This window comes from Salvelinus fontinalis, unplaced genomic scaffold (assembly GCF_029448725.1).
Source record: "Salvelinus fontinalis isolate EN_2023a unplaced genomic scaffold, ASM2944872v1 scaffold_1177, whole genome shotgun sequence".
Classification (NCBI taxonomy): Eukaryota; Metazoa; Chordata; class Actinopteri; order Salmoniformes; family Salmonidae; genus Salvelinus; species Salvelinus fontinalis.
In genome coordinates, this window is record NW_026601386.1 from 18,069 (window position 1) to 36,347 (window position 18,279).

Sequence of the window (18,279 nt, forward strand, 5' to 3'; positions counted from 1 at the left end):
AAAAGCAGCACTAAGGTCTAGGAGCACGAGGACAGATGCAGAGCCTCAGTCTGACGCCATTAAAAGGTAATTTACCACCTTCACAAGTGCAGTCTCAGTGCTATGATGGGGTCTAAAACCAGACTGAAGCATTTTGTATACATTGTTTGTCTTCAGGAAGGCTGTGCAACAGCTTTTTCTAAAAATGTTTGAGAGGAACGGGAGATTCGATATAGACCGATAGTTTTTTTACATTTTCTGGGTCAAGGTTTGGCTTTTTCAAGAGAGGCTTTATTACTGCCATTTTTAGTGTTTGGTACACATCCGTTGGATAGAGAGCCATTTATTATGTTCAACATAGGAGGGCCAAGCACAAGGGTCCAGTATGCAGCTTGAAGGTTTAGAGGCCATGAATATTTTCATCATTGTGTCAAGAGGTATAATACTAAAACACTTGTGTCTCCCTTGATCCTAGGTCCTGGCAGAGTTGTGCAGACTCAGGACTACTGCTTTGGAGTAATACGCAGATTTAAAGAGGAGTCCGTAATTTGCTTTCTAATGATCATGATCTTTTCCTCAAAGAAGTTCATGAATTTATTACTACCAAAAATAAATTTTGGATTGTTCTTATTTTCCTCAATTAACTTCTTGGAAAAATAGGATGATCGAGCAGCAGTGAGGGCTCTTCGATACTGCACGGTACTGTCTTTCCAAGCTAGTCGGAAGACTTCTAGTTTGTTGTGGTGCCATTTCCGTTCCAATTTTCTGGAAGCTTGCTTCAGAGCTTGGGTATTTTCTGTATACCAGGGAGCTAGTTTCTTATGACAAATGTTTTTCGTTTTTAGGGGTGCGACTGCATCTAGAGTATTGCGCAAGGTTAAATTGAGTTCCTCAGTTAGGTGGTTACCTGATTTTTGTCCTCTGACGTCCTTGGGTAAGCAGAGGGAGTCTGGAAGGGCATCGAGGAATCTTTGGGTTGTCTGAGAATGTATAGCATGACTTTTGATGATCCTCGGTTGGGGTCTGAGCAGATTATTTGTTGCGATTGCAAAAGTAATAAAATGGTGGTCCGATAGTCCAGGATTATGAGGAAAAACATTAAGATCTACAACATTTATTCCATGAGACAAAACTAGGTCCAGAGTATGACTGTGGCAGTGAGTAGGTCCAGAGACATGTTGGACAAAACCCACTGAGTCGATGATGGCTCCGAAAACCTTTTGGAGTGGGTCTGTGGACTTCTCCATATGAATATTAAAATCACCAAAAATTAGAATATGATCTGCTATGACTACAAGGTCCAATAGGAATTCAGGGAACTCAGAGCGGAACGCTGTATATGGCCCAGGAGGCCTGTAAACAGTAGCTATAAAAAGTGATTGAGTAGGCTGCATAGATTTCATGACTAGAAGCTCAAAAGACGAAAACGTCATTTATTTTTTTGTAAATTGAAATTTGCTATCGTAAATGTTAGCAACACCTCCGCCTTTGCGGGATGCACGGGGTATATGGTCACTAGTGTAACCAGGAGGTGAGGCCTCATTTAACACAGATGTGATTGGCCATGTTTCAGTCAGGCCAATCTCATCAAGATTATGATCATTGACTATAACTGCCTTTGAAGTGAGGGATCTAACATTAAGTAACCCTATTTTGAGATGTGAGGTATCACAATCTCTTTCAATAATGGCAGGCATGGAGGAGGTCTTTATTCTAGTGAGATTGCTAAGGCGAACACCGCCATGTTTAGTTTTGCCCAACCTAGGTCGAGGCACAGACACAGTCTCAATGGGGATAGCTGAGCTGACTACACTGACTGTGCTAGTGGCTATCGGTGTCCTCATTAGCAGGGAGGAGTTTCTGCATTGAAATGATGTGTCCATCGCCCTCGTACCTCAATTTTGTTAAACACAGAAAGGGGCTTATATTGGAGACCAAAAGTCGTTTGGCACACTGCTTAGAGTTTCAACAACATGAATAACTTATTTCTAGCCTACAATCATCGATGTTACTTCTAATGTGAAAACAAGACAAAATATGACTATTGTTGCTCATTTTAAGACAATTGTCAAATAATTTGAACATTTATTACAGACGTCAATTGTTGTACAACATCGTGGCTACGCTGTTGGCATCACGTTTTACAGTGGATTTCCGCTGTTGTGGGCCTTTACCATCTGTCTGACTTTGTTGTTCACACAGGAGAGAGACGGGACTACCGTGGGTCCTCTGAGGAGCCTCAACAACCTCATGATGCTGACAAGGCAGAGAAGAGTTTCTCCAGATCAGAACACCTCAAGAAACACCCGCAGAGATCCACAAGGAAGAAATCTCACTGCTGCTCTGACTGTGGGAAGAGATTCACCTCATCAGGAATTAAAATTCGTCAGAGAACACACACAGGAGAGAAACCTTATAGCTGTGGTCAATGTGAGAAGAGTTTTAATCGATTTGGCCATCTGACATTACACCAGAGAACACACACAGGAGAGAAACCTTATAGCTGTGTTCAATGTGGGAAGAGTTTTACTCATTCAACCAGCCTGATATCACACCAGAGAACACACACAGGAGAGAAACCGTATAGCTGTGATCAATGTGGGAAGAGTTTTGTTACATCTGGCCTTCTGAAGATACACCAGAGAACACACACAGGAGAGAAACCTTGTAGCTGTGATCAATGTGGAAAGAGTTTTGGCCGATCTGGCCATCTGACATCACACCAGAGAATACACACAGGAGAGAAACCTTATATCTGTGCTCAATGTGGGAGGAGTTTTGATACATCTAGCCATCTTATTGTACACCAGAGAATAAACACAGGAGAGAAACCTTATAGCTGTGATCAATGTGGGAAGAGTTTTGGTCAGTCTGGCACTCTGACTCTACACCAGAGAATACACACAGGAGAGAAACCTTATAGCTGTGATCAATGTGGGAAGAGTTTTGGTCAATCTGGCCAGCTGACATCACACCAGATAATACACACAGGAGAGAAATCTTATAGCTGTGATCAATGTGGAAAGAGTTTTGGCCGATCTGGCCATCTGACATCACACCAGAGAATACACACAGGAGAGAAATCTTATAGCTGTGGTCAATGTGGAAAGAGTTTTGGTCGATCTGGCCAGCTGACATCACACCAGAGAACACACACAGGAGATAAATCTTATATCTGTGCTCAATGTGGGAGGAGTTTTGATACATCTAGCCATCTTATTGTACACCAGAGAATACACACAGGAGAGAAACCTTATAGCTGTGATCAATGTGGGAAGAGTTTTGGTCAGTCTGGCACTCTGACTCTACACCAGAGAATACACACAGGAGAGAAACCTTATAGCTGTGATCAATGTGGGAAGAGTTTTGGTCAATCTGGCCAGCTGACATCACACCAGATAATACACACAGGAGAGAAATCTTATAGCTGTGGTCAATGTGGAAAGAGTTTTGGTCGATCTGGCCAGCTGACATCACACCAGAGAACACACACAGGAGATAAATCTTATAGCTGTACTCAATGTGGGAAGAGTTTTGATACATCTAGCCATCTTATTGTACACCAGAGAATACACACAGGAGAGAAACCTTATAGCTGTGGTCAATGTGGGAAGAGTTTTGGTCAATCTAGCAATCTGACTCTACACCAGAGAATACACACAGGAGAGAAACCTTATAGCTGTAAACAATGTGGGAAGAGTTTTGGTCAATCTGGCACTCTGACTCTACACCAGAGAATACACACAGGAGAGAAACCTTATAGCTGTGATCAATGTGGGAAGAGTTTTGGTCAATCTGGCCAGCTGACATCACACCAGATAATACACACAGGAGAGAAATCTTATAGCTGTGGTCAATGTGGAAAGAGTTTTGGTCAATCTGGCCAGCTGACATCACACCAGATAATACACACAGGAGAGAAATCTTATAGCTGTGGTCAATGTGGAAAGAGTTTTGGTCGATCTGGCCAGCTGACATCACACCAGAGAACACACACAGGAGATAAATCTTATAGCTGTACTCAATGTGGGAAGAGTTTTGATACATCTAGCCATCTTATTGTACACCAGAGAATACACACAGGAGAGAAACCTTATAGCTGTGGTCAATGTGAGAAGAGTTTTGGTCAATCTAGCAATCTGACTCTACACCAGAGAATACACACAGGAGAGAAACCTTATAGCTGTAAACAATGTGGGAAGAGTTTTGGTCAATCTGGCACTCTGACTCTACACCAGAGAATACACACAGGAGAGAAACCTTATAGCTGTAAACAATGTGGGAAGAGTTTTGGTCAATCTGGCACTCTGACTCTACACCAGAGAATACACACAGGAGAGAAACCTTATAGCTGTGATCAATGTGGGAAGAGTTTTGGTCAATCTGGCCAGCTGACATCACACCAGATAATACACACAGGAGAGAAATCTTATAGCTGTGGTCAATGTGGAAAGAGTTTTGGTCGATCTGGCCAGCTGACATCACACCAGAGAATACACACAGGAGAGAAATCTTATACCTGTGGTCAATGTGGGAAGAGTTTTACTACATCTAGCAATCTGACTGTACACCAGAGAATACATACAGGAGAGAAACCTTTTAGCTGTGGTCAATGTGGAAAGAGTTTTGGTCAATCTGGCCAGTTGACATCACACCAGAGAATACACACAGGAGAGAAATCTTATACCTGTGGTCAATGTGGGAAGAGTTTTACTTCATCTAGCAATCTGACTGTACACCAGAGAATACACACAGGAGAGAAATCTTATACCTGTGGTCAATGTGGGAAGAGTTTTACTTCATCTAGCAATCTGACTGTACACCAGAGAATACACACGGGAGAGAAATCTCATAGCTGTGATCAATGTGGGAAGAGGTACACTGATAAAAGATCTCTGATTAAACATCAGAAAATACATGGAGTTGTTTCATGATATCAATGCATTAATGTCACAATGTAAAATGTTTTAACATTGTAGTAGGCGTATTTTAATGATGTCATAATGTAGAATGTTTTAACATTGTAGTAGGAGTATTTAAATGATGTCACAATGTAGAATGTTTTAACATTGTAGTTGGAGTATTTAAATTATGTCACAATGTAGAAGCCTAAATGTTTGTCCCCTGTTCTATTGATTTCAACATGATATGGATATTAGCCTCAGGGGAAAAATCCAGGCTCTGAATTGAAAGAGTACTATTTATGTGATTTAACAAAAAGTGACTATCACAAAAAGAGCTGCGATCTATTTTCCACAAATTGTCCTCTAATCAGGGATGTACACATTATTCCCATATTCTGTGTGGTTTTTGAGCTGTTAGTTTTAACAGGACGCGTAACCTCATCTCCCTTCTGTCACACAATTAATTTTGACATGATATCGATGAGTGATGACAAATAAGGGTTGTGTTCGTTTGTTTAGCGACCCCTACATTTAAATGCATCGCTCCAAAATGTAGCTGACTGTCTTCTGCGGGTTGTCATCTAACCAGTGAGGTTAAAGATATCTCCCATTTCCATGTGTTTGTTTAGTTGTGTTAGTTTCAACAGCACCTACAACCTGATTTCCCCCCTAATCGATATCAGTGATTTATTGCTACTTGTCAAAAACAACAGCGTTTCTGGTGCATGTGCAGTTTATAAGGAGCTTGTTTTAAAAAATATTATTATTGTGGCAGATGTTTGTGTATATACCACATGTTAGGTTTTCAATTTATCCCAAACTGTTTCTGCATATTGGTTATTGATTTGGACATGTTAAAACTGTGTTTTGACATTGGGCTATCCTACCAAGCAACTGTGCAACCAAATATTTCATATTTACATTTCATGTAACATTTGGTAATGATCATTATTTATGCAACCAACTGATAATTATATTGACATTGTTGCCCTGCTTTTAGAATATCAAGGTTAATTCTCAGATGTGCCAACCCAAATGTACTAAAGCATGACATTGGGGACTGGGACCCGATCCAACAACATGCCTATCTAGTGAACCCTGAAAAGAGAGAGAAGCTCCGCGGTGAGGTGGAAAGTTACTACGGATATTGCAGGAGTTTCCTCTTGAAATCAGACATGTCTGTGGTGAGAACAACCAGGGGCCTGTTGCACAAAAGTAGAATTAAGACATCCGGGATAAATGACTCAGCTGAGCTCAATGAAGCCAGAACATGTGCGTCCAGGCTTAATTGTTTGCACAAACACCAAGCCAGGATGAGCAGACACGGATTCATTAAGCCAGGTGAAACCAATCCTGGATAGGTGCGTGCTCACGGCTCACTCAAATAGACCCCGCCACAGATCACAGATTAACTGATTTACCATGGCAACTAGAGCCGCGTACTTTTCCCCGTCGGAAGCACAAATCCTCATGGAGGCATACGAGGAGGTAAAAGATATAATTAAGAAGAAAGGCAACACCGCCACAGTGATAAAGCAACGAGAAAAAGCGTGGCAAAGTATTGCAGACCGCCTGAATGCGTAAGTAGTGCACAATTACACAGTCACCGCTCCGCTGAAACATCACAATTACAATTCAAATATTTAATTCACATCTCCAAAAATGCAGTTGTACTGTAATTATGAAACGGTTAAATTTTTAATATAAATGCACTGCAGATATGAGTGAAATTGTGTAAAGTAACTCCATCACACTGTATAAAGCTATGATAAATTTTTTGATATTTTTACTGAAAACAAGACAAAAATACCAAGTAATTTTTTGCAGTGTGACTCCATTAAATGTGTGTGTGTGTGTGTGTGTGTGTGTGTGTGTGTGTGTGTGTGTGTGTGTGTGTGTAGATTAAACATGAACGGGCCAAAACGGACATGGCAGCAGGTCAAAATCAAATACAAGAACATTCTGCAGAATGGTATGGTCCCTGACTAATATTTAACAAAGCACAAGCATATATTGTACCCAGAAGGTGCCTGCTCACACATTGTCTGTACTGTTTTAGCAGTGAAAAAGAATACCCACAGACAAGGCACGGGTGGTGGGTGACCAAAGGCTGACCTTACCCCAGCAGAGGACATGGCCTTGGAGCTAAATAAAGGCAGGCCCGTCTTAGAGGGGATCCCTGGGGGGAAAGAGACGAGCATAGGTTCCTCCCAAGATGCCACCCGCTTCATTCAAGGTATGTCCTTCCATCTCTACATGGGATACAACCACATTCATATTGAATCAATTTGGACTGTCTGACTTTGGTTTACCTATTGCCTTGCAGTGTCTGGCAGCACTGTGTTCCTGTTAGAGCCACCAGCACAAGCACCAGACGATGCTGATCCAGTGAGTACTCCATCAAAGGCATACTGTAGGCCTGGCATGTCTTGTCTACTAGCTTCAATATGAATCCGATTAAATGTGATAGGGTGAAGGCCCCAGTGCAGCAGCAACAGCACATGATGGAGACGATGATGAGGAGGAGACCATCTCTCTGGATTCCAGAAGGCATGAGGTATCATGCTAAGACTGTGAAAGTACTATTTACTCTACAATGGTGAGGAGTCCTCATCAAAATCAAAAAATCTAATTTCTTTTACAGGACCCAGATGCTATACAGTGGGAAAACCAGCCTGGCAACATAGTGCGTATTAATAAAAGGACACCACATCCTGCCAAATTCCAGCTGCGCTAATTGTATTGTGTTCACAGAGCTCACAAGCTATCAGAAAGTTGTATGGCAACCACCTCCGGCGCCAAATAGAACTGGCAGACATAGACATTCAGTACAAGAAGAAAAATATGGAAAATCTTGCACTGGAGTCCGAAATAAAAAAGACAATTAGGAAACTGGACCTTGAAATAAAAAAACTTGAGAGGGAGGTGAGATATGCCTTCAATGTACACTGTATGCTAACTGTAACACAAATGTATTAATCATTATTTTTTTCCTCCCCCAGCTCCAAGAAGATGACACAGCTCAAAATAAAAATTAGGTATATTCTCGTAAAGTCAAGTGAGCCATGACATATGAGCTCTTATTGTGAGCACACAGGACGGTGGCATCTTTCTAAGGTTTTTTTTATTTTCCCAGCAATCAGTACAACCAAGTCATCGTTATAAGGCATCGCCCTCTTTTGCCCACCCCCCCAGCACCAGGTGTGGCCACTAGCCTATATGAAGGCCCAAAATTGTGTGTTCCTTTCTGCTCTGACAATGGCATGCCCATTCGTGCGAGATGTGGTGGATGAAGAAGCACTTGTGCTGAGGAGAGCCTTCAGGCGAGAAAGGGTCTTCAGGGACCGGTTGGACCCACTGGCCTTCCCTGATGACCATCTATATGAAAGATACAGGTTTTCTGCAGATGGCATCAGGTATCTATGCAGACTCCGGAGTTCCAAATTAAGCAGCAGCAGCTGAAAAGATGAGCTCCTACAAATATTGAAATTTAAATGTTTTTTTAGAGTAAAGTACATCGAAAAAATCAAAAGAAAACTGCAAACTGAATAGGAGACCAAACAAGCAGCAAACAAAGAAGAAAGGCTTTTGAAAAAGTAACAATTCTTTCATAAAATTATACCGTTTTCTTAGCTAGCTAAGTTGTTTACCTGTTGCTAGGCAGTTGCTAGGGACATTCCTGGAAGAAGCTAGCTAGCTAACAAGGAGTGTCTAGTTGGCAGAAGAGAAGGGACAAAGAAGGGACAAAGTGGGACAAAATAAGGACAGAAGAAAAGGGAAAGGGGGGAAAGGGGACATTAAGGTGAAGCAGTCCTCTAAAGACACAAAAGACAATAATACAAGAAACAACACTTCTATTGCCTCTCCCTCTACGATACGCACTTCCGGGTTGGAGCGAGTAGTTGCATTCCGCTTTGCTCCACAGGTAGTATTACATTTTCATTTCATTACAGTACAACAGTTTGATTTGTTTGATCTTAGCTGGCTACATAGCCGTCTTTGTATCCAAGATAATTGTGTAGTCTAGAGTAATTGTCGAGGTTACCTAGCCAGTTAGAGGTTACCTAGCCAGCTACACTTTCAAACAAAGTCAACAACGCAGCCACTGCTAGCTAGCCTATTTCACCAGCCAGCAGTACTATATCATTTTAGTCAATAAGATTTTTTGCAACGTAAGCTTAACTTTCTGAACATTCGAGACGTGTAGTCCACTTGTTATTCCAATCTCCTTTGCATTAGCGTAGCCTCTTCTGTAGCCTGTCAACTATGTGTCTGTCTATCCCTGTTCTCTCCTCTCTGCACAGACCATACAAACGCTTCACACCACGTGGCCGCTGCTACTCTAACCTGGTGGTCCCAGCGCGCACGACCCACGTGGAGTTCCAGGTCTCAGGCAGCCTCTGGAACTGCCGATCTGCGGCCAACAAGGCAGAGTTCATCTCAGCCTATGCTTCCCTCCAGTCCCTCGACTTCTTGGCACTGACGGAAACATGGATTACCACTGATAACACTGCTACTCCTACTGCTCTCTCCTCGTCTGCCCACGTGTTCTCGCACACCCCGAGAGCTTCTGGTCAGCGGGGTGGTGGCACTGGGATCCTCATCTCTCCCAAGTGGACATTCTCTCTTTCTCCCCTGACCCATCTGTCTATCGCCTCCTTTGAATTCCATGCTGTCACAGTTACCAGCCCTTTCAAGCTTAACATCCTTATCATTTATCGCCCTCCAGGTTCCCTTGGAGAGTTCATCAATGAGCTTGACGCCCTGATAAGTTCCTTTCCTGAGGATGGCTCACCTCTCACAGTTCTGGGTGACTTTAACCTCCCCACGTCTACCTTTGACTCATTCCTCTCTGCCTCCTTCTTTCCACTCCTCTCCTCTTTTGACCTCACCCTCTCACCTTCCCCCCCTACTCACAAGGCAGGCAATACGCTTGACCTCATCTTTACTAGATGCTGTTCTTCCACTAATCTCATTGCAACTCCCCTCCAAGTCTCCGACCACTACCTTGTATCCTTTTCCCTCTCGCTCTCATCCAACACTTCCCACACTGCCCCTACTCGGATGGTATCGCGCCGTCCCAACCTTCGCTCTCTCTCCCCCGCTACTCTCTCCTCTTCCATCCTATCATCTCTTCCCTCTGCTCAAACCTTCTCCAACCTATCTCCTGATTCTGCCTCCTCAACCCTCCTCTCCTCCCTTTCTGCATCCTTTGACTCTCTATGTCCCCTATCCTCCAGGCCGGCTCGGTCCTCCCCTCCTGCTCCGTGGCTCGACGACTCATTGCGAGCTCACAGAACAGGGCTCCGGGCAGCCGAGCGGAAATGAGGGAAAACTCGCCTCCCTGCGGACCTGGCATCCTTTCACTCCCTCCTCTCTACATTCTCCTCTTCTGTCTCTGCTGCTAAAGCCAATTTCTACCACTCTAAATTCCAAGCATCTGCCTCTAACCCTAGGAAGCTCTTTGCCACCTTCTCCTCCCTCCTGAATCCTCCTCCCCCTCCTCCCCCCTCCTCCCTCTCTGCTGATGACTTCGTCAACCATTTTGAAAAGAAGGTCGACGACATCCGATCCTCGTTTGCTAAGTCAAACGACACCGCTGGTTCTGCTCACACTGCCCTACCCTGTGCTTTGACCTCTTTCTCCCCTCTCTCTCCAGATGAAATCTCGCGTCTTGTGACGGCCGGCCGCCCAACAACCTGCCCGCTTGACCCTATCCCCTCCTCTCTTCTCCAGACCATTTCCGGAGACCTTCTCCCTTACCTCACCTCGCTCATCAACTCATCCTTGACCGCTGGCTACGTCCCTTCCGTCTTCAAGAGAGCGAGAGTTGCACCCCTTCTGAAAAAACCTACACTCGATCCCTCCGATGTCAACAACTACAGGCCAGTATCCCTTCTTTCTTTTCTCTCCAACTCTTGAACGTGCCGTCCTTGGACAGCTCTCCTGCTATCTCTCTCAGAATGACCTTCTTGATCCAAATCAGTCAGGTTTCAAGACTAGTCATTCAACTGAGACTGCTCTTCTCTGTGTCACGGAGGCGCTCCGCACTGCTAAAGCTAACTCTCTTTCCTCTGCTCTCATCCTTCTAGACCTATCGGCTGCCTTTGATACTGTGAACCATCAGATCCTCCTCTCCACCCTCTCCGAGCTAGGCATCTCCGGCGCGGCCCACGCTTGGATTGCGTCCTACCTGACAGGTCGCTCCTACCAGGTGGCGTGGCGAGAATCTGTCTCCGCACCACGTGCTCTCACCACTGGTGTCCCCCAGGGCTCTGTTCTAGGCCCTCTCCTATTCTCGCTATACACCAAGTCACTTGGCTCTGTCATATCCTCACATGGTCTCTCCTATCATTGCTATGCAGACGACACACAATTAATCTTCTCCTTTCCCCCCTCTGATAACCAGGTGGTGAATCGCATCTCTGCATGTCTGGCAGACATATCAGTGTGGATGACGGATCACCACCTCAAGTTGAACCTCGGCAAGACGGAGCTGCTCTTCCTCCCGGGGAAGGACTGCCCGTTCCATGATCTCGCCATCACGGTTGACAACTCCATTGTGTCCTCCTCCCAGAGTGCTAAGAACCTTGGCGTGATCCTGGACAACACCCTGTCGTTCTCAACTAACATCAAGGCGGTGACCCGTTCCTGTAGGTTCATGCTCTACAACATTCGCAGAGTACGACCCTGCCTCACGCAGGAAGCGGCGCAGGTCCTAATCCAGGCACTTGTCATCTCCCGTCTGGATTACTGCAACTCGCTGTTGGCTGGGCTCCCTGCCTGTGCCATTAAACCCCTACAACTCATCCAGAACGCCGCAGCCCGTCTGGTGTTCAACTTTCCCAAGTTCTCTCACGTCACCCCGCTCCTCCACTCTCTCCACTGGCTTCCAGTTGAAGCTCGCATCCGCTACAAGACCATGGTGCTTGCCTACGGAGCTGTGAGGGGAACGGCACCTCCGTACCTTCAGGCTCTGATCAGGCCCTACACCCAAACAAGGGCACTGCGTTCATCCACCTCTGGCCTGCTCGCCTCCCTACCTCTGAGGAAGTACAGTTCCCGCTCAGCCCAGTCAAAACTGTTCGCTGCTCTGGCACCCCAATGGTGGAACAAACTCCCTCACAACGCCAGGTCAGCGGAGTCAATCACCACCTTCCGGAGACACCTGAAACCCCACCTCTTTAAGGAATACCTAGGATAGGATAAAGTAATTCTTCTAACCTCTCCCCCCTTAAAAGAGTTAGATGCACTATTGTAAAGTGGTTGTTCCACTGGATATCATAAGGTGAATGCACCAATTTGTAAGTCGCTCTGGATAAGAGCGTCTGCTAAATGACGTAAATGTAAAATGTACTGGGTCCCAGGATTAAGCACCGCACTGCACGGAGCCATGCACTGAGTGTGGAGCAAATGGTTTGTGTGGCCTTGCGCTTTTTTGCTAGTGGAGCCTTCCTGTACTCAGTGGGGGATGCTGAACAAGGCCACAATTTGCCGCACAATAAGGAGTGTGTGTCTGGCTATCAAAGCATTAGCAGATGTCTTCATCTCCTTCCCTGGCCACAGAAGACTCTGTGACATCAAAGAGGAGTTCTATAGGATTGCAGGTAAGAGGATCTACAAATTACAGGACAACTGTTAACACATAGTAGAATACTCATTACTTTGTGTGACAGGTTTCCCCAATGTCATTGGTGCAGTGGACTGCACACACATAAGGATAAAAGCCCCCTCAGGTGCCCATGAGGCCGATTTTGTGAATAGGAAATCCTTTCACAGCATTAATGTTCAGGTGAACATAACTTTTTGATATTGTCCATTGACGAACACTCTGCATTGCCAGTGATGTGCATTGATTGGTGTAATATTCCTCATCTTATGATTTCAGATGGTCTGCAATGCTGACTGTGTGATCAGCAATGTTGTGGCAAAATGGCCTGGCTCAGTCCATGACTCCAGAATCTTTCGGGCCTCTGAAATCTATCAGTGCCTATCACAAGGTAAGCCACACAACCCCTATTTATAACCATCATGGCTGTGTCAAAAATATCACTGTGTTTATGAGGTAGTAATGATGAGATTTTGTGTTGACAGGTGAATTCTCTGGTGTGTTGCTGGGAGACGGGGGGTATGGCTGCCAGCCTTTTCTCCTGACACCTTTCACAGACCCCCAGGAAGCACAGCAGGCCTACAACCATGCCCATGCCAGAACCAGGGCCAGAGTTGAAATGACCTTTGGCCTCCTGAAGGCACGCTTTCACTGCCTTCACAAATTAAGGGTCAGCCCTGTTAGGGCATGTGATATTACTGTGGCTTGTGCTGTCCTCCACAATGTGGCCTGCCTGAGGAAGGAGAGGGCCCCCAGAGTGCCACCAGCCATGGACTGGGACAATCCGGCAATCTTCCCTGATGACGACAGTGGTCGGCTGCTGAGGGACAAATATGTGTTGAATTATTTTAGTTAGTATGTGTGCTTTCAATTTTGGTTAAATATGTCCTGCGGTGGCAGAGGAATTTGGTTTTTTTTGGGTTCGTTTTTTTACGAATTTGGCCTCTTATGATGTTTGTGCGGTATACTGTGTGTAATACAAGGCTGCAGGGAGGCTACTGCATCCATTCATTTGTCTGTTCAGTTGATGTTTATGGATTTGTCCTGCATTTATTTTAGTGTGCAGACATGCAGGGTGTGTTATATACAGACCTTTGAATGTGTATGTATCATTTTGTATAATATGCTTGGATTCTGTGCTTTCCATCTTGTAGAGTCACTGTGACTTCAGTTTCGAAAGGAGCTGATGGTTTACCTGCTTTGTTTTGTCCTTATTCAATAAAGGAACATAATGTTACACATTGTGTTTTTATATTCATATGGAATGTGTATTTGTTTATATGACAGAGTACTAGGGCCACACTGAAGAAAAAGGATAAAGTCATAAATTTATGAGGCTGGTTCTTTCTGCAGAAAAGCTACATATTGTTTTTACAGTTTTGATACTTATGACAATGTGATACTTAATATTCTGGCACATCAGCATGTCTTTGTTTATGAAACCATACTGAAGTACAATTTCACGAAATGCCCCACATCTGTCATTTTAACAACTGTCCTCCTTTAAAACAACTGGTTACAATATTATTACTTGTGTTTTTTTCCCCTCTGTGGCCCTAATATTCTATCATTTTATATATAGCCTTATAGTCTATGGGAAACTGTAAATTATCTAATGATAGCAACATCATCTAAAAATTATTTTTTATCCAAAATCATTGAAATTAATGATCACAAACGTTTAAATAATGACAGTGGGTCTAGTTATGTGATAACAATGTATAGTGAGCAGTGAAATAACTATTGGTTTCCATTTGTGGTGACTGCTGACTGACATTAGGGATGAGATTAAATAGATCCTGGAATTTAGCCTGGTCTGGAGCAGGCTAGCTCCACAGAATAAATCTCCATGGTAATTTATACCATAACATATCCTCCTGCCCCCTATCCATCTTTAGTGCAACCGGATTACGGATCAATTGAGCCAGGATCACCAAGATATCCTGGCTTAATCCCTTATCCTAGTTTTGTGCAACAGGCCCCTGGTTGCTGATTGTCTCAAGGGGGGCAGTCAAAATGTTTTGTGTTTTGCGTTTAGCCAGTGCATTGCCATGGATCACAGTTTATTTTTACTGCACGTTTTTCCGTATTGGAGATGAGTTTTGTTTGGGCTCGTTCCAAGGGGACCAGAGTTCTAGAAGCTGGTGAGTTTTAGGAAGACGAGAGTTCTAGAAGCTATAGAAAGAAAAATCTTTGTGGGAATAATAAAAAATAAATATTGTTTTTAATTGTTGTTTGCCAGTAGACAGACACCATGTTTATATTGGTGAAGGTGAAGCATTGTAGTTGATTATAATGTGAAATGGAAGTTGTTTTCTGTTGTTGGTGAGCAAACTCTTAAGGTGTTAGTTAGTCTTTGGTTTTTCCATTTATGTTTTGAGGTTGGACTTTAGCACGTATAGCTCGTTAGCACGTAGGACGCACTGATTGGTGTCACCTCGTTAGTCAGTATGTGTTACACCTGTGCTGGCTTGTCCATCTCGTTAGTGGGAAGGTGTTTCACCTGAGCTGGTCCAGGTTCTATTTAAGAGTGTCTGGCCCAGTGCTCCAGTTGTCTTGATAGATGTGGAGAGTCAACACCTTTAGTTGCTCCACCTTTTTGGTTTGCTTCCTGTCTTTAAATTGGTTGTGGGTTTTTCTTTTGTTTGCCTCTTCTTGGGCAGATTTAGTGGGTCTCATAGTGGGTGTCTTTTATGTCCCAGTTGTTGTTACTAGTCAACTTTCAGTGGACACTGAGAGCAAAACTGCAACATTATGTTATAATACTTTTATTGCATCAAATGGTTGTTTTATACAACAGAATAGAGGGTTCTTAGAACAATAGAGTCTGTGTGTTCTACTGAGGATGGGCCTCTGGGAGATAACACTGACAGGAGATTTACAATTTGTTTTGGGTGATAAAACCTAAAGAGACCACATTCCAGAGCATGAGTTAATGTTTCTGTTCTATACGGTACCAGGGAGAGATGACCTGAGGGCCAGACCCAGGTCTCTACACAAAGAGTACTGTTTTTACAGCAGATACTGTCTGCTGAGAATTATAAGTATCTTTCATACAAATCTTAACCTTGTGACCCGTTCTGTACGTTTATTGTTGGTCATGTAGGTTGAAAGGGGTGTATCTTGGCCATAAAAGACCTTTGTACTTTTGTCTCGTGGCTCTCAACAAATCATCTGGGGGTGATTCGTCAACCAGCCATCATTATCGTAGAGCACTCAATTGATTCACTTTATATGTGTGCGTTGTATTGACCTGCTCCCTTATTAATAAGTGAATAAAGATTTAGTTTAAGCATAACTCTGACTTGTGTGAAAAGTTTGTCTCATTTGATATGAAAGAAATGAACCACATTTGGGGATGTTAATCTTGACTTGGTGACGCTCCTGATGACCTGGTAAATGGTGCACCAGGAATCCCTCTAACTTGGGATCTCAGGGAGACCACACTTTGGGAACAGAGCAGATGGACCCACCTTTGATCTGAGAGGCAGCTCAGGGAGACCAAACTTTGGGAACGGAGCAGATGGTCCCACCTTTGATCTGAGAGGCAGCTCAGGGAGACCACACTTCGGGAACGGAGCAGATGGACCCACCTTTGATCTGAGAGGCAGCGAGCCGAGTGGATACCACATCTCAAACCTAGTTTAAAAAAAAAAAGAGGTGAGCGAAACACGCAAAATTTAGTTTTTTAGAAAAGCCTCGTAGTGTGTATTCCTGTGTGAGGGGGGTACCTTGGAGGTGTAAACAGGGCCCAGTCAGGAGGCTCTGAGTGTGTATTCCTGTGTGGAGGTGTAAACAGGGCCCAGTCAGGAGGCTCTGAGTGTGTATTCCTGTGTGGAGGTGTAAACAGGGCCCAGTCAGGAGGCTCTGAGTGTGTATTCCTGTGTGGAGGTGTAAACAGGGCCCAGTCAGGAGGCTCTGAGTGTGTATTCCTGTGTGGAGGTGTAAACAGGGCCCAGTCAGGAGGCTCTGAGTGTGTATTCCTGTGTGGAGGTGTAGACAGGGCCCAGTCAGGAGGCTCTGAGTGTGTATTCCTGTATTTTCCCAGTATGAGAGTAGTTGCTAGATTTATTGAATAAGCCTTTTTCCATGAAGTTAGTGAACCAAGGTGTCTGACTAGCTGTTGATGTTGAAGAAGCGTCCCGTCCACTAGATTATACGCCACTGTTGCAGAATCACCTGAAAGACGCACATCGCCATCTGCTGACTGGAGTTGGTATCGCAGTTGAGAAAATACTTTCAGACAAAAAGCGACTGCCTCTCAAAACCAACGACTCCCTTTGAAAACGGGCTATGTGGCATCAGAAACATTTATTATAGTGTAAAAATGTACTACAAAGTGCAGCTAAACAGAATAACTTTGGTCATACCTACTCAGCACGTGACGTCCAAGGACGTTGAATTATGGGCGATATCAGGTCTGTCTGTTGTGGCTGCTGTTTCACCCCAAAATAGTAATCCCAAATCGGGTTGTGTATAACTATGTAAATGTCTCTCGGACAAGGTGACTTTTATCAATATACACTCTAAAAAGTAAAGGTTCCTGGAGTATCCTTTAGGGGGTCTTCAAATTGAAACTGTGGGGGAACCCCTAAAAGTTATTCAAAGAACCTTTTGTGGGAACCCCTAAAAGTTCTTTGAAGAACCCCTTATCATGATTCCTCAAAGAACCTTTTGGGGTTCATTTTTTTAACTCCCTGTCCACCCTCCCTCCATTATAAAAACATATTTTAATAATATTAATAACAATATTGATTAAAATAATGAATTGTTTATTTAGTGGCACCACAAATGTGAATTAATATTTGCAAAACAATTTACCAAACAAAACACATTGCAACATTTCTGCAGACATGTCAGACCATAATAAATTATAAATATAAGTGCTTTTCAGGACATTTAAAATATATAAATAATGATGTACAATAAAAACAACATACATTAAAAATGAATCATAGGTAAACTAACAATATTGTAGACTTGATGCTAAATACAGATTTTTCAGCTTTAGTGTGTACATCGTATCCACTAGTTATGTTTGGAAGTTTGCCATCTTGCCATCTTTATGACCGGCCCTGGTAACTTCACCCCAACTTCTCTTCTCCCCAGAACACAGTAACTTAACATAAGTGTTTTTCTGAAATTTTTGGGAAATGTAAGGGAAAATAGAAAATACAGCCCTAGCAGAGCCCCAAGTCCCATGGGGACGTCCTCGAGGGCGTGGATGTTCTCCCCATCAAAGGCCAGCGGGATTTCACTCTCATGGTGAAATGGATTTCCACCGATGTGCAGTAAAGGAGTGAAGAGCGGTGAAATCTGTGTCAACAAAAGTAAGAAAAGATTAATAAACATACAATTAACAAAGAACATAAATGTTCAGCTGTAGTTTTATATAAGCATGCACACCAATGTTTATGAAGAAACAGATGATTGGTGCATAGGCATACCTTGTCACGGACATAAAGGCCACTCGGGTCCTCATTGAAGAGGTAGGGCAAGAGCAGAATCACTGCTGTGCTCTCGAGTCCTAGTAAAGTAAAGAAACGATCTTACTACACTTGCTAATTTTATGAAAATACATTAGAGAAAGGGAAGGAATAAGAGCAAATCCCTCTTCTGTATTGTCCTTCAGGGACTGTCAAAATAGCAGGATGATGTCCTCACCCCTGCCTCGCCTCTCTACCTCTGATAATCCTTGAATTATCTTTTTGTCTATATCCATTCCATGGACTTGATTCATTTATGAGAAGATCTGAAAAGATCATTTGCACACATTTGTATGCTAAG

At 43.7% G+C, this 18,279-nt stretch overlaps 2 protein-coding genes and 1 long non-coding RNA gene across 3 annotated transcripts; all 3 read left to right on the forward strand.

The window, feature by feature from the left end:
- Positions 1-2,393: 2,393 nt before the first annotated feature.
- Positions 2,394-5,146, forward strand: LOC129848788 (zinc finger protein 850-like; the record flags this gene model as incomplete). The annotated part of the gene is made up of 1 exon (XM_055915883.1): positions 2,394-5,146. A coding segment is annotated over one exon (2,520 nt), but the record flags the coding sequence as incomplete, so codon positions are not given.
- A 1,046-nt stretch (positions 5,147-6,192) lies between these two features.
- On the forward strand, positions 6,193-7,289 carry LOC129848792 (uncharacterized). The gene is made up of 3 exons (XR_008758562.1): positions 6,193-6,855; positions 6,943-7,119; positions 7,210-7,289. It is a non-coding gene; the product is annotated as an uncharacterized LOC129848792 (long non-coding RNA).
- A 3,517-nt stretch (positions 7,290-10,806) lies between these two features.
- LOC129848790 (uncharacterized) lies at positions 10,807-13,729 on the forward strand. Its single transcript, XM_055915886.1, has 3 exons — positions 10,807-12,490; positions 12,772-12,883; positions 12,978-13,729. The coding sequence occupies exon 1, from the start codon at positions 11,338-11,340 to the stop codon at positions 12,085-12,087; it is 750 nt and encodes a 249-aa protein (XP_055771861.1). The 5' UTR covers positions 10,807-11,337; the 3' UTR covers positions 12,088-12,490; positions 12,772-12,883; positions 12,978-13,729.
- The last annotated feature ends 4,550 nt before the right edge of the window (positions 13,730-18,279 follow it).

Coding starts and splice junctions, on each gene's coding strand:
- LOC129848790 (XM_055915886.1), top strand. CDS start 11,338: ATGACGGATCACCACCTCAAGTTGAACCTCGGCAAGACGGAGCTGCTC.